Here is a 14642-nt window from a genome sequence, read left to right as displayed (position 1 = left end):
TTTGGGTGACATTATGATTAATTTAAATTATGTCATTGTGAACTGGACAGGATGTGATTGATTTATTTATGTTTTTATGTAAAACATCCAGGCCAGAGGTGGCAGTAATGAGCTCCGGGCAGCTGGATGTTTGCGCTCCGTAGGAGTGGCTCAAATGTTTCGACATCACCTCACCCGGCGTGAACGACATCGGCCAAGCTAGATGGTACTTCGACACGGCAGCTAACGTTGGGGTTTTGCATTTCCAGAGGAAGAGATATCCATTTATCTCGCGTTGGAGCCATACTGTACGTTACCACCATGGCTCTTTACGAATATGTCACTCAGGACCAGCTGGCGGGCTTCGACAAATACAAGGTATGGTGAATATCGTAGTAGCCTGCTAGCAACTAGCTATTGAACAGACAGTGCGTGTGTGTTTAACAGCTAGCTGTCACGATCTGCAGGGTGCTTCCCTGGCAAGGAGTGTGTAAAGGTAACCAGACTAAGTTCAAACCATACCAGATACTGGTCAAAACTCCCATGGAAAATAAAAGCCTGATTAGGTATATCTCTGTTAAGGTTCATTGCACGTTGCTATGGCTATTATGCTGTTTAATTGGTTGTCCTCTCTAAACGGTGAATGGGTAGGTTTCAAGTTTGGATTAAGACAGTAAAAGGCAGCTTGTAGATGGGAAACATTTCTTTAGTGCGTGGTGCTTGAACTCTTACTACAAGGTTGACGTTCTGCCTCCCGAAATACTGTACAGCCATTAAGTCTAGCAAATAAAACCAAACTAAATGCAATTCAAACGTTTCAAAAACATGTGTTAAATGTCTGAATTGTTCGAAACAATATTAACGAACATACGAACTTTTTTAGTTTGAAAGTTCCTGGCCGGAAGTCTAATTGTTTGCCCTGTTTTCCTTGACATTGGAGCAAGTGTGCTAACAGTTAGCTAGTGACTGCTTGTCTTTGGCTCTCAAATAAGGCTATACTTTCTGTTTCCACACATTTCAGACACCCCACGTCTGTTTTCTCTAAGCTATTTGACAGTTGCCTACATTGCAACCACAGAAAAGTAAACCAAATGACAGTTGGCTGTTGTTTTGAATAAGTAATGGGAAAATCCCTCTACTCTTACCAGCACGTAGTACAGTACAGGTCAAATGAATACGTTTTTTATTAATTCCAGCGACCATAGCATGACATTTTTGTTTTCAATCTTTTACAAAAATATCATCCTCTCTGCCCATTAGCAAGATTTTGGTGTTTAGTTATTTCCCATAAATATGAGCATCAATGTGGGAGTACAGGCACAAAGAGCCTGTTGTCCTGTGTCTTGCAATGGAGGACTGTAGAAAACAGGAGTGGCAGAAAATGATCTTTTAACACATTGCAATTTAGTTCTGATAGGGGGTTTTAAATCTTACCATAGCACTGTACATGTATTAGTTTATAATATATACAACATATTTCTGTATGTTTACACACAAGCCATAAAGCAATTCTGATTGAAAGCCTTTTACCATGTCCACTAGAAATCCTCATCCATTGTAATGCTTTGCCACTCTCTTTAGAGTAATACATTTTTTACTTTGGTATTTTTCTTCTCATACTCTTTGTCCAAGTGTAGGTCATTCAGGCTTTCTCTGACCTCCTTTGATTACTGCTGTGAACCGCTTTTCCAATTTGTCTATCATGCAAGGCCCTTTTTTTCCCCCAATAATTGCTTTTTGAAGTGTCTCACTCGTGTTTGGCTACTGTACCCTGAGCATATCTAGCTGAAGGAGGGCAGAAGATGACAAATGTCAGTTAATGAAAGAACCCTCTTTGACACAGACACAAGCTTACAAATAGAAAGCACATGATAGCGAAGGATTGTCTACTGATTGTCCCGCTATGCCTTTCAAGCTCTCATCCATCGTCCCTTCTCTCACTTCCTTTGCCACACTTATAGACTGCCTCCTACCTCGGTTTGAACATGTATCTTGTACTATCTACTTGCACGTACCTGCCTTCATTTCTACAATTTGTTAAAGGTTAGGGTGGATTATGGTCCAACACTGTATGTTCTTTTATGTTCTTGTGTATGTGGTGATGAGTAATCACATTGCTTATCTTGTTGATTTGAGGAAAAACCCACATCATCATGACTCTCTCAATCAACAGGGGACAATCTAAATATAGTGTTTGAGTTATTGTCAGTAGGAGGAAATCTATAATAATTAAAGGGACAGTTCACCCCAAAATCTAAAATACACACTTTAACCTTTTACCTGTAGTGCTATCCATCAATGTAGATTGCTTTGGTAACTCAAGATAATCTACAGACCTTTTTGTGTGCAGTTTCATAAAGGAAGTACTTTCTCATAACTACACCTCCCAACAATTGAGCGTGTTCAAGAGGAAATGTGTGGTTTTTTTTCTTTTGGGCAGTGATACAGGTGTAGTTTGGTTGTTGAAAAAAAAATCCTACATGAATATGCTCAAAATAAGGTTTGTACGACAGTGTAATGGTTTCTAGAAAGAGACGTTGCTGTAGAATTCTTCCATTTTTTTGGGTCACTTTGAGCATCACAAGCAGAGTGCCATATCGTTTTTTTATATTTGAAAGATGGTCGAAATCTCCATGGCCGAGGTCTCCAACACGCTTCAATTTCCCCAACAAAAGCAAATAAGAGGAAAAATATGAATGTTAGATTTTGTTGTGAAATGTTCCTTTTTTTATATTTAGAAAAATCTTGATAATCTATGGGATGATTCTTGTGCAGACCCCGCACAATCTTGTGTACTAATAAGAAAAAGTGCTGTGTAATCTATGGTAGTAGTGGTTAATTTTAAACACCAGAGAGTCTACTGAATAATTAAGCATCTTGTAGCCACCTGAAAGGGCCGATCCCAGCGCCCCTCCAAGTGATCTCAAGGCAGAAGTGAGATCTCTAACTAAAATCAATCACAGAAAAGAGTAGTCAAAGGCAGCATTTATTCCTCAAAAACACCAAAACCTGCCATCTTACATGGCATTTACACTGGAGAGGGTGCGTTCCGCTGTAGTACGCACACAGTTTCGTCATGCCTGGATTGAATATCAGCAACAGGTATCAGGTTTGTTTTGATCTGCATGATGACAGGTCACCAAAATATCCATAAATACCAAAGTTACATGTTAGGTCCAGGGCCTTGCTTTACATGCCATAGTTTGCTTGCAATGAGTTGAATAAAATAGCCTAATAAAAGAAAATAATCTAGAGTATTATGTGTCTGATGGTCCCATCCTGACTGATGTGTTTGTCTTTGCAGTACAGCGCAGTGGACTCGAACCCCCTGTCTGTGTACGTCATGCACCCTTTCTGGAACTTTGTGGTGAAGGTGAGCAAGAACCTGTCTGGCCTTCTGTGTGTTTCTGCGTGTGTTTGTGTGCATGCATAATTAATGAGGTTTCCAACGGTCTGCGGGTATACAGTAACAACACAATCCACCTTCTTTCCTGTGTCAGATCTAAGGCTCTACCAAAAAGTCGTAAGATTCCAAATTTGATTCATAACACTCAAAACTTCAAGCTTTCTCCAGCTGTAAACTGTATACATCATGTAAAGCTTCATCGAAAACCTTGCTCATGGCTTTGAACGTACATTTTAGGCAAGACATTTGGTACAGTCTTAGTTGGCACACATTGGTCTGTCATTGTAATAGTCTGTGTTGCTCAGTGGAGATGCTGTGTTGTTTTGAATGCAGGACAGGGTGGGGCAATATGGCCAAAATCTTTTATCAGTGACTAAACATCATGATGCAGTAATTGTTCTGTACATTTAATTGATAAATGGTTTAAAATAACCATACCCTACTTCATCACATTTGGATTATTTTCTTCCTAAATTAGCATCACTTTAGGCAACAATTGGGTGACTGAAAAACTAAAGTCATGTGGGTTTACCATGGGTTCTCTTGAGCTATATCTCAAGGCACTGACACAGAGTTTACTTATCCATGTCAAGCCTTTAATTTATTATGTTATTTTATGTTCATCTCAGAAATCCCATCTCTGTCTCAGAAGCCTCTTTACTTAACCGTAATGTAACTTTCCATACAGACATTTTAGCGCTGGTTAATTTGGCGACATCCTATTTAGTGGTGGTAAATATGCAACTTAACACTACAGCTTCCAGAATACCAGCGGCAGCAACAACCACCTGCCGTAGTTTTCAAAAAGAAGTCAGACAATAATTGGCATTTTTATGTCATTCTATGATGAGATTTTATAATGCACAAGACATGGGTGTACACACTTAGGGTTAGACCTTCCTTTACTCTCTGCCATATTCAAACTGATTCACTGTCAGAAATGAGCGTTGCCTTTATGTTGGAGAAACAGTTTTGCTGACTAACAGCGGTCAGTGTCGAGCTCGCTGACGACCTGTCATTCAAAAACATGACCACAGACTCCCAGTTCGCCATTCTTATATCAGTTAAACATGACTAAATCCCCATTATGGTTCCATAGATGTATAGGGATGAAAAAGACAACTAATTCAGTGAAAATCCTTACATTTTATGGCATTGACACATAATTACATCATCTCTGCCTGAACATTACATAAATTGTTAAACCGCCATCCCTGTCCTAAAAGCATCTCCGCTTTACAGTTGCATAACTCTCCATAAAGTGTGCCTACAATAATTACTGTCTGGTTTTTAAGTCAGTGTCATTATTCTGATGAGAAGACTCTATTTTAAGAGCCAAGTGACATGTTAATTAACTGTTCCTCACTATCTCTTTGTCTCTGTCCGTTTCTTTTAACAGTTTCTACCAACATGGTTGGCTCCGAACCTCATTACATTTACGGGCTTTATGTTCCTTGTGTTGAATTTCCTTATGTTGGCCTTCTACGACTTTGACTTCACTGCCTCTGGTAGGTCCCCGCTTTCTCCTGTTTCCCCATAGCTGTGTGAGAGAGTGTTGTACAGTTAGTAATGCTGGTGGGATACACCCAATCTGTTTAGTAGGTGACGGAAAAACCCAGATGCATGTGTGTTGGTCCAGCTCGTTTATGAAAGGCAAAGTCCACCACTTTTCTGACACATGAATGGCTATGGTGACCCAGGGTAATCACTCACTCATTACGTTTCTACACAGACACACATACACACACTGTTTCCAGGAGTCTGAACACTGCTCTCTACTTCATGATTTTAAAGCCGTATAGTTACACCTACATTTTATGGTAAAGTGGTACAACGAAAAACTAAAATGCTTCAAAAACCTGCAATAAACTCAAAAGAGTGCAAGTCAAACTCGGGTAGAATTTAACAGTAATATCTTATTATGGTCTTTACATATTTACAAGCACTATGTTCAAATGTTTAATGCTAAATTACCTTTGAAAGTATTTTCAGTGTATTCAGGAGTCTCCTTAAATACGATTTCTAATGTATCAAACCAGATCACTTCAAGTAGGGAGAAGCACCTCTCACTCTTTGAGTGTTTAAAATGGACAATTTCATTAGGTTTTCTTAATGTAAAAATGTAATATTAGTATCATATTCCTCTCCTTTCCGTGTCTTTTAGCCTAGACTTTATCTGTCTTTCCTATTTTTAAATATAGTATCTATCAACTCAACTATCAATTTGTCATTTGGGTTTCCAGTAAAGTACTACTGCCACACCGACAGGCAGTTTGCCACTTTCTCTCTGGCAAGATGCCACCTTCTTCCCTGAAAGTCGACTACAGTTTCTTGGGGCACTCGGTGTCTCACTGATATCATGTCCTTTCTGAACCTAGAGAAGTGAAATATTCAGTGAGAGGTCATTCAAGATCTATAGTAAATGACAGTCCTTTTTAAAAAAATGTTTTTATTAGACCCTCTTCAATCTCGGTCGGCTGACTGGACCCTTGGTGCGTTAGAAGTTTGGTTTAGTTAAATGACATCTTTTTTTTAAATGCACAGTGTGGCTGGTTTTTAATTTGATCCATTGACGTGCCTTTTGACATTAACTTCCCTATTTCTTAATATAAATATTTAAGCAAACGAGAAGCTGAACCAACTATGTATGTACATGTTCATGGTTTGCAATTTGACATGAGATCCTTTCTAACCAGAGGAATTGTAGTAGTGAGGATAGTGAATAAGGGGTTTGTCTAATGTGCGGCTTTCTGTTCCTCTCTGTGGTGTGCTGTATGTTTACATTGTTTGTGTCTCAGCTGCAGGACATGAACACGTGCCTAGTTGGGTCTGGGTTCTTGCAGGGATCTTCAACTTCTTGGCCTATACACTGGGTGAGTCCAAACCCCCCCACCCCCCCACTACTGCCCTGTGTGTTGTTCTTCTGTGACATCTGAGGGGCTCAGGGGCAAATTCCTCCTAAAGGAATGTATTTTGTACAGTGACTCTCCAAAACCACACTTGTTTGCTATGCAGTATCATAAGCCCTCTGCTAGCAGATACTGAAGTTAGGTGTGTGTGTGTGTGTGTGTGTGTGTGTGTGTGTGTGTGTGTGTGTGTGTGTGTGTGTGTGTGTGTGTGTGTGTGTGTGTGTGTGTGTGTGTGTGTGTGTGTGTGTGTGTGTGTGTGTGTGTGTGTGTGTGTGTGTGTGTGTGTGTGTGTGTGTGTGTGTGTGTGTGTGTGTGTGTGTGTGTGTGTGTGTGTGTGTGTGTGTGTGTGTGTGTACAAGGGATATACACTCCTGTAGTTCTGGCATCAGGTGAAAACTGACACCAATGTCAACAGGATGCCACATTATCAATCAGCAGGATTGCCGTTAGAGTAAACTGGTTTGCAAAGATATTTAGAAATGGAAAAAAATAAATAACGTAATAACTTTAAAGATATCCAATTCATTTTCAGTTCTAAACTTATGCCTGTCTTGACTGATCAGCTAGGTCATTTACATGAACAGAAACAAGGCTCTACTGTTTTATTTTAGTGTGTGTGGGTGGGTGTGGGTGTGGGGGTACCAAATGTTCGATTAATGCAGCTTTAAATAAATGTAAAGTTGAGATGGTTTTTCTCCAGGCAAGGAATTTCAAAAGCTATTCGACGTAATTATTGGAATGTTTTTGTCTAAAAATGTCCAGATTAGAGGCCCTGAATAATGGCTCTTATCAGAAAGCATGTGGGACATGGCATTTTTACTATAGCTTCACAATAATTCTAATATAATTGAAAGAGTGGCAAACTGAATTTGATCTATTATACTTATCTATTGCTCTCTACTATAATAATGATTCTTTTTGCGTAGATGGAGTTGATGGTAAACAGGCTCGCCGCACCAACTCCTCCACGCCACTAGGAGAGCTGTTCGACCACGGCCTGGACAGTTGGGCCTGCATATTCTTCGTGGCGACCGTCTACTCCATATTTGGCCGGTTGGAAAGCGGCGTGGGCGTGGCCACTCTGTACTACATCCTGTGGGTGGTGCTGTTCTCATTCATTCTCTCTCACTGGGAGAAATACAACACCGGCATCCTGTTTCTACCATGGGGCTACGACATCAGCCAAGTGGTGAGGACACACACACACACACACACATAAGGAAGTGATCACCAAGCCTTATGATGACTTGACATCTTGCGTCTCGTTTCCTTTCAGACGATCTCCCTCGTTTACCTGGTCACTGCTGTCGTTGGTGTGGAGACATGGTACCAGCCAATCCTGTGGCACTTCCTCTACAGAGACCTTTTCAGCTTCATGATCATTGGTGAGCTGTGATTGGTCATTCAGGATACATTCACTCGATTACTGATCTATGCTCTTTTTCTGGAAGTTAAAGGACAATTTGATTTTAACATTTGTTGCAATCATCCCATTTATCTCATTTAAAGGACGCCTTTATAATTTGAAACTAATCTGACAGTGCTACATCACAGCTTTAGTTGCTAGTTTACTGGCTGTGTCTAGTTACGATAACTGATTCAAAGGTTGACAAAGTGCACTTACTAGAAAAGAGCACTCAGTAAAGATCAGATCTGCTCTCAGGGTGTATCCCTCTTCCGCTCCAAACAAACGAAGAGATGTATCTTGGGAAATTGTCCTTACTGGATCCCGTACAGTCAAACAGGCGTCAGAGATAACAGAAACGGATTTAAAAGATCCTGTTCCATGAATAACACAAGTATAATATTATTTACAACACACAATTTCAAATTAGTATTACATTTTCTTTCAAATGTTCTACAGATGAAGCAATACCATTATTACCATGAATGAATTCTTATGGCAAAATGGTGTATTTGAATCTGATTTGTGATTGATGATAAAGACAACAGGCTAGCCTTTCTCACGCTCAGAAACTCCGCCTACAATAATCATTTCTTCTGATTCCCAGCTTGTTCCTTCACCGTGACCTTACCCATGAGCCTTATCAATGTCCTGAAGTAAGTCCGTTTTCCATTCGCCTTTTAATATGCAGCTGAATGTTTTTTCACACAGCGCTCTCAATTCTCCCCTCTCTGTGGTTTTTGCAGGGCTCACCACAGTAAAACTCTGAAGCACAGCAGCCTGTACGAAGCCTTCCTTCCCTTCCTGTCTCCCGTCCTCCTCTTCGTCTTGTCCACCATTTGGGTGGTGTTCTCTCCATCAGGCATCCTCGAGCTGCAGCCCAGGATCTTCTACCTCATGGTGGGGACAGCCTTCGCTAATGTCACGGTGAGCTGATCCTTCACACACACCCTTCCAGGCATGCAATACATGAATGTGTGTGTTCAGGGTGTGTATTTTTTTAAATTCCTGTCTTTATCTTGCAGTGTAAGCTGATTGTGTGTCAGATGAGTAACACACGTTGCCAGGCCCTGAGCTGGCTGTTGTTGCCCATGACGCCGGTGGTATTGTTAGCGGTGACCGGCGTGGTCGCCAACGAAACCCTGCTGCTGTATCTTTGGACAGCTGCTGTCATATTAGCACACATACACTTCGGTCTTTCAGTGGTAAGAGCATACACACACTGTTGATAAAGTGTCATGTCATGTTAACCTGTAGCTACAGCTAGCAGCTAGTTAGCTTAGCCTAGCATAGAGAGTAGAGGCAGGGCTTTATCAATAAATAAAATGTTTTGTCTTGAATGTTTAATTAATTTTAAAAAGAAGAAAGAAAAGATTTGTGTTTCATTTGAATGTAGCCAGGCTTAAGCTGTTGCATTTTAAGCTTCTGTGCTAAGCTAAAGTAAGCTAAGCTAAAGTGAGCTAAGCTTAGTGGCAGCTGGCTGTAGCCTTCTCATTTAAAGGACAGATATGACCGTGGAATTAATCTTCTTTGCAAAAAAGAAAATCGTTCTAAATTTCCATTTCAAACATGTAAAACCTTTACAATGCAGACACTAACACTTTCAATGCCTTGGGCTTCAAGACCAGGTACTGTCATGGAATTGCCTGTCCCGGTCCTCTGCTGCTAAATGTAGAACATTGTTTTTGAATAAACACATGACTAAAAGAAAACACAATGTTATTTTCCTTTGCTAGGTACAACAGCTAAGCAGCCACTTCGGCATCTTGGCCTTCTCCCTGAAGAAGTCCAACACTGACTGACAGGAGGAGGATCGAATCGGCTTGAAAGCAGCTGAGGTTTAGGCTCCTCCCATCCTCTGCTTGTCGACACTTCACTCTCGTCACCACGGAAACCACATCCCCTCGCCTCCTTCATCTATGAGGATACTGCAAGTGGAATGGACTGTGTTTCCACTGTCCCTGAACACACACACACACACACACACACACACACACACACACACACACACACATACCCAACAAACCAACCAACCAAACTCTGGCCTCTGCGATGGAGGCGGACCCAGGGGCTTTGGCTTCCGTAATTGGTGATTGGCTAACTTGATTGAGCCAATGAGGTGCAATTGTTTCCTACGGAAATGTGCTTCAGTCATGAGGACAGGAGCCATGAAAACACATGCACACAAACACATACATGCACACACATATACTCTGCTTCCATGCAGATAATTTATATCTGGTGGCAGGTATTTCAAAAACAAACACAGCCACACACAAACTAACAGTTGCACTCACATAGTATTATGAATGTATAATATGCCTTGGGGAAACGCCATTTAAGTTTAATTATATTAACAGGAATGCCTCAAGTAGTGTTGTTTTCAAACCTGTAAATTGTGGCTCGTACATCAGAGCTGTGTCTAGAGTTTAAAGGTTGTCACCTTCTTCATCATGGGACAATTTTCAGTTGGAATCCCAGCGATAAATGTTAAAAGCTATAAATATATATATACTGTATGTGTTAAGGGGTTTAGGGCATTTTATTTTCAAACAGAATTGAAACTTAAAAAAAGAGGATAAATCCTGTGAAACATTGTATACATTTCTCTCTAATTAATGCCACGTTCTGCTCTGTGATGGCGGTTCTCATGAGTAAACAGAGTTGGATCGTGACTAACCAGGGAAAGAACTGACCAGGGTGACCGCTGACCTTTAATATCCTTTCCACTTGGACCTCTGACGGAGCATTGGCCTCCCGGCTATCCCTACCGTGTCGTGTCTTCATGCTGATTCGTTATTTTATTTTTAATATGTTTGATAGTATTTTGTTAATCTGTTGCCATGGCAATGGTTTGAGGATCAGTTGCGCATCGCTTGAATGAAGAGTGTGTTCAAAAGCCGTTACCGGAGAGGACTCACTCTGAGGGAACAAGCCGTCGCACCGCTCACACAGATATTATCACATCCTTTTTTACTGTCACATAATGTTGCGCTTTTTCTTTCTCAGTCTGTTAAACACTGTTTTTCTTTGTCTGTGTCATAGGATGTTTCCTTGGTAACATTGCATATTCAGTAGTGGCTGCAGACTGGACTTTGGTTTGTCATCAAACTGTGTTTTCACTGCCAGGCCAAATCCCATTCCACAAGGCTCACCGATCGTTTTGTTTGCTTCCCAACAAAGACCGTTTGTCCGTAGCTTGGAGGAAAAAGGTTTGTGTGTAACCCAACTCCATTTGGTTTAAAGTGTAGTCTTTGAAGGACTTTCCCAGATCTGTTGACATAGCAGAAAAGTCCCCACTGCTTCTTTCAAGAGACTCGCATTGCAAACTTGGCCTGATTGAAGCCTTATGATCAATGTGGAGCAAAAATGAAGTCTGCTTCAACCCCAGGCCAGGCGTGTCACTTGAAGACCTGTTCGAGTGACACTCATGTGGTTTGAATGGCTCATTGATCAGGGGTTACGTGATTGGATGGATTTGTTAATGCAGCTTATGGGATATAGTGTTCCACGAGTGTCTGTTTCACGTATAGACAATTGAGTCTGCTGGCCAACGTCACGCCTCAATTCTCCCTGTCAAAAAAAACTAAAAACACGGGTAACCAGTCGGCTAAACATCTGTGTTTCTGAAGGACAACTGTAAAAGTGAACCACATTAACAACTGTTGGGAAAGCCTTATGAACAGCTTTAGGAGTTCTGTCTTTCTGTCATGCCAGTCTGAATGTGAAGTCACAGTAATAATTATGTTGTATACATGAAAATGTGGGGGTATTTAGGACTAAAAGGTACATAGGAGACATTCAATACTGTAGGAATTAGATAAAAAATATACTTGGAGTTGAATTCTACTCCTTCATTTCTACCACATGTTTTGTATATAATTGAGCAACACTGAACATTTTATTCCAGCCTTGTAGTGTTCCTCTATGATGACTGGGAGAAACCAACTCTACTGCCATAATACCCAGTAAAGTAGCCTATGTTGCTTTGTAGCACTTCTGCTCTGCAGCTGGGGAACAGTCTCTTACAGTCAAAGCACACAAACAATATAGGAATTAGATTTTGCCCCACATCTGTGACTTTGGAGACTGTAGATTGTAGTGATGAGTGAACTGTGACTGAGATTTCACCACCAAACACTATTTTTGGTAGGTACATGCACTGTCTATGTATGTGGAGATCTATGTGTACACGTCTGTTAATGTATGGCTGTAAACTCTGTATGTGTGGATATGTGTAAATACATATATTATTTGCTCATTTTAATTTTGGTTTTGTAAACTACAAATGGTATCCAGTTTCCTCCAAACATGGGGCAGAGGCATCTGCTTCCAACACTGCAAAGCTACAACTCTGTCGTGGTAGTTATTTGTTTTTTAAACGTTTGTTTATCTTCGCTGCTCTCCTGGCTGATTGGGATTGAGTCTCTTCTTTTGGAATGCATTCAGAAGGGAAGGCTCTGCGTGTGAAGACCTTGAGAACAATCAGTACGAACGATGCTAAATGCAACAAGGGATTTTGTGTCATATCACTCGGAATATGTTATTTGTGTCAGAAAAAGAATGCCATTTCAAAAGAACATGTAACATTTCAGACAGAATAGAGCAGCAACAATTGGTCAAGGGACAGAAATAATCACCAACTATTTTGATAATTGCGAAACCTAAAGAAAATGCTGTTTCCAGTCTCAAATATGGATATTTCCTACTGTCTTAATGTCATCTTATTCTGAATATCTTTGGGTTTTTGACTTACGGTACAAAACATTTGATGACATCACATGTACTAAGAGAAACTGGGATATACATTTTTGACTAGTTTCTGACATTTTATAGATCTAATGGATTATTTAAAAAAATAATTGTTGCAGCTCTATAGCTGCACCAACCATAAAACAAGTGAGCTACTCATCCAGTGGTAAAAATTAATTTACCAGTTCATTTACTGAGCACTTTTTTTAGTGTACTCCTCACTTTCTCTCATTATATTGTAAGAAAACGGTCTGAATCGCCCTGGATCAACCAACAGAGCTGTTGAAATTGTGACTAAGTTGTTGTTTAACGCTGCCCTGGCGAACACTATGAGCTTCGGTGTGGCTACTTGTGATGTTGTATTTAACCAGTAAAGAAAGGACGGTCCAGATACAAATAAAAGTGCATTTTCTTTAACCACTTAACTGTGTCGCAGCCAGAAACTTAAACGTTAGTAATGAGGTTGTTTTTTTCACAGTTTAAGTACATTTAAAGTTCCTTTTATATCCTCTAGAGACCAGCAGAGAGCAGTTCTGGGACTTGTATGCCTTGTGCTTTGCAACTGAAATAACATGCTTGCCCAAACTAAAATATCCTCCCATTTTATCACCCAAATAATAACTGGTATCCATTTTCTTTCCTTTATACTAAGACACTAGAAGCTGCGTGATCCCTCCAATTGTAGTACATTTAGCAACCATTCAATCATTTTAAATATATTGTGACTGTGGGGACTTTTTGAGAAAATACATTCAACTCAACATGGAATAGTATGTTAAAAATATAAGCAAAAGAGACTTAATATATGAAAGACAAAAATATGAGAAAACCCAACATAGTATAGCATCAAATATGCAAATAGGACAAAGTATACTATGTTGAAAATATATTTAAATATATTTTAAAAAATGACATAGTATATTATGTTAAAACCACATGCAAAATAAGATAGCATAGTATGTCAAAAATATGTTTTTAAAAATACAGTACAGTGTGTCTAAAACAAATGAAAAACACAACAAAAACAGTGTCTAAAATATGTGAAATAAGACAGTATATTATGTTGAAATTTGAACAATGGAGACTCACATTAATACCAAAACTAGCTGCACTACACAGAGGGTGCAGCAGGTGGAGTTGCATAACAGCACATGATGCAGCAGTTGAGGACAAAGCAGTGAGTGATGACAGTACTTTTTGTGCACACACTAATCTCTATAATGAGTCTCTCAGTTGGTAAAACAACTGTTGCCATGTGTATAGTGTGCTCCACAGTGTGGACAACAAGTGTGCGGAACGTAACACCTCAGAGTCACGAGGATCTGCGATCAGACTTCATTAGTAATTGATTGTCTCGTGGTAGGTTTGTCTGGCAGCTTATGTGTGTTTGTTTTCTTCATCTTTGCTCACACTTACAATTAAAACCTGCAAGGAACATATGCAAGAAGCATGTATGGGGATTTTTGACTCAGGGAATGCAAACTTTTAAACAGAGAAATTAGAAATACTTCAGTAATGTGCCAGAGAACATCAAAAGGATGAACTATAGGCCTGTCAGTTATGTTTGATCGTGGGGGCCCAGCATGTCCGTCATGGATCGGCCCTCTGTTGTGAATGTCTAGGTGCAGAGTTGTGCCTGTCAAAACAGCTGGCAGCCGGTCACACCGGTCGCTTATCCTGACAGGATCCTTTTCATCCAGAAACACAACTCTCATCCAGCAATGATTCATTCAAACAATGTGCTGTCAGCAAGCCCGAGGCCAACTCGGGCATTGAATATGTGATCCAGACATTGTCTAGGAACAGCCCCAATGTTGATATGACTTATCATCATGCTTACAGGAATGAATGTATATGAAACTAATTTGTATCTTAGCTTGTCTCATTGCACTAGTTGTCTAGCATCACTGTATAGACATTCAACCTGTTTTGTCTTCAAACAAAGAGAAGGTAACAGAAAGTCTACAGAAACAGTTGAGGTTATGACTGTGTTAGTCTCGTGTACACTTGCAGACTTGTTGGATGCTTTAAGTGACTCCACAACATAAAGTGCATTATGTTTAGACATGAAGCAAAAACAAACACCAATTGTATGAAGCATAAAGGGTGTCCTATCACTAGGTGCTACCAACAAAATATTTCTATCAGTCAAGGAATAAAAACTGGACATTGCCCCCAGAAACTTCAAAGG

General features: G+C 40.1%; 1 protein-coding gene across 1 annotated transcript; it reads left to right on the top strand.

The window, feature by feature from the left end:
- Window positions 1-132: 132 nt before the first annotated feature.
- On the top strand, window positions 133-12876 carry selenoi (selenoprotein I). The gene is made up of 10 exons (XM_063902791.1): window positions 133-357; window positions 3284-3352; window positions 4785-4893; window positions 6184-6258; window positions 7221-7483; window positions 7571-7679; window positions 8307-8355; window positions 8446-8626; window positions 8725-8904; window positions 9436-12876. The coding sequence occupies exons 1-10, from the start codon at window positions 301-303 to the stop codon at window positions 9541-9543; spliced, it is 1200 nt and encodes a 399-aa protein (XP_063758861.1). The 5' UTR covers window positions 133-300; the 3' UTR covers window positions 9544-12876.
- Window positions 12877-14642: the final 1766 nt, after the last annotated feature.

This window comes from Eleginops maclovinus, chromosome 15, assembly GCF_036324505.1.
Source record: "Eleginops maclovinus isolate JMC-PN-2008 ecotype Puerto Natales chromosome 15, JC_Emac_rtc_rv5, whole genome shotgun sequence".
In the NCBI taxonomy this organism is placed as follows: domain Eukaryota; kingdom Metazoa; phylum Chordata; class Actinopteri; order Perciformes; family Eleginopidae; genus Eleginops; species Eleginops maclovinus.
Note: the sequence above shows the minus strand (reverse complement) of the source record. Positions and strands in the feature narration are given on the sequence as shown.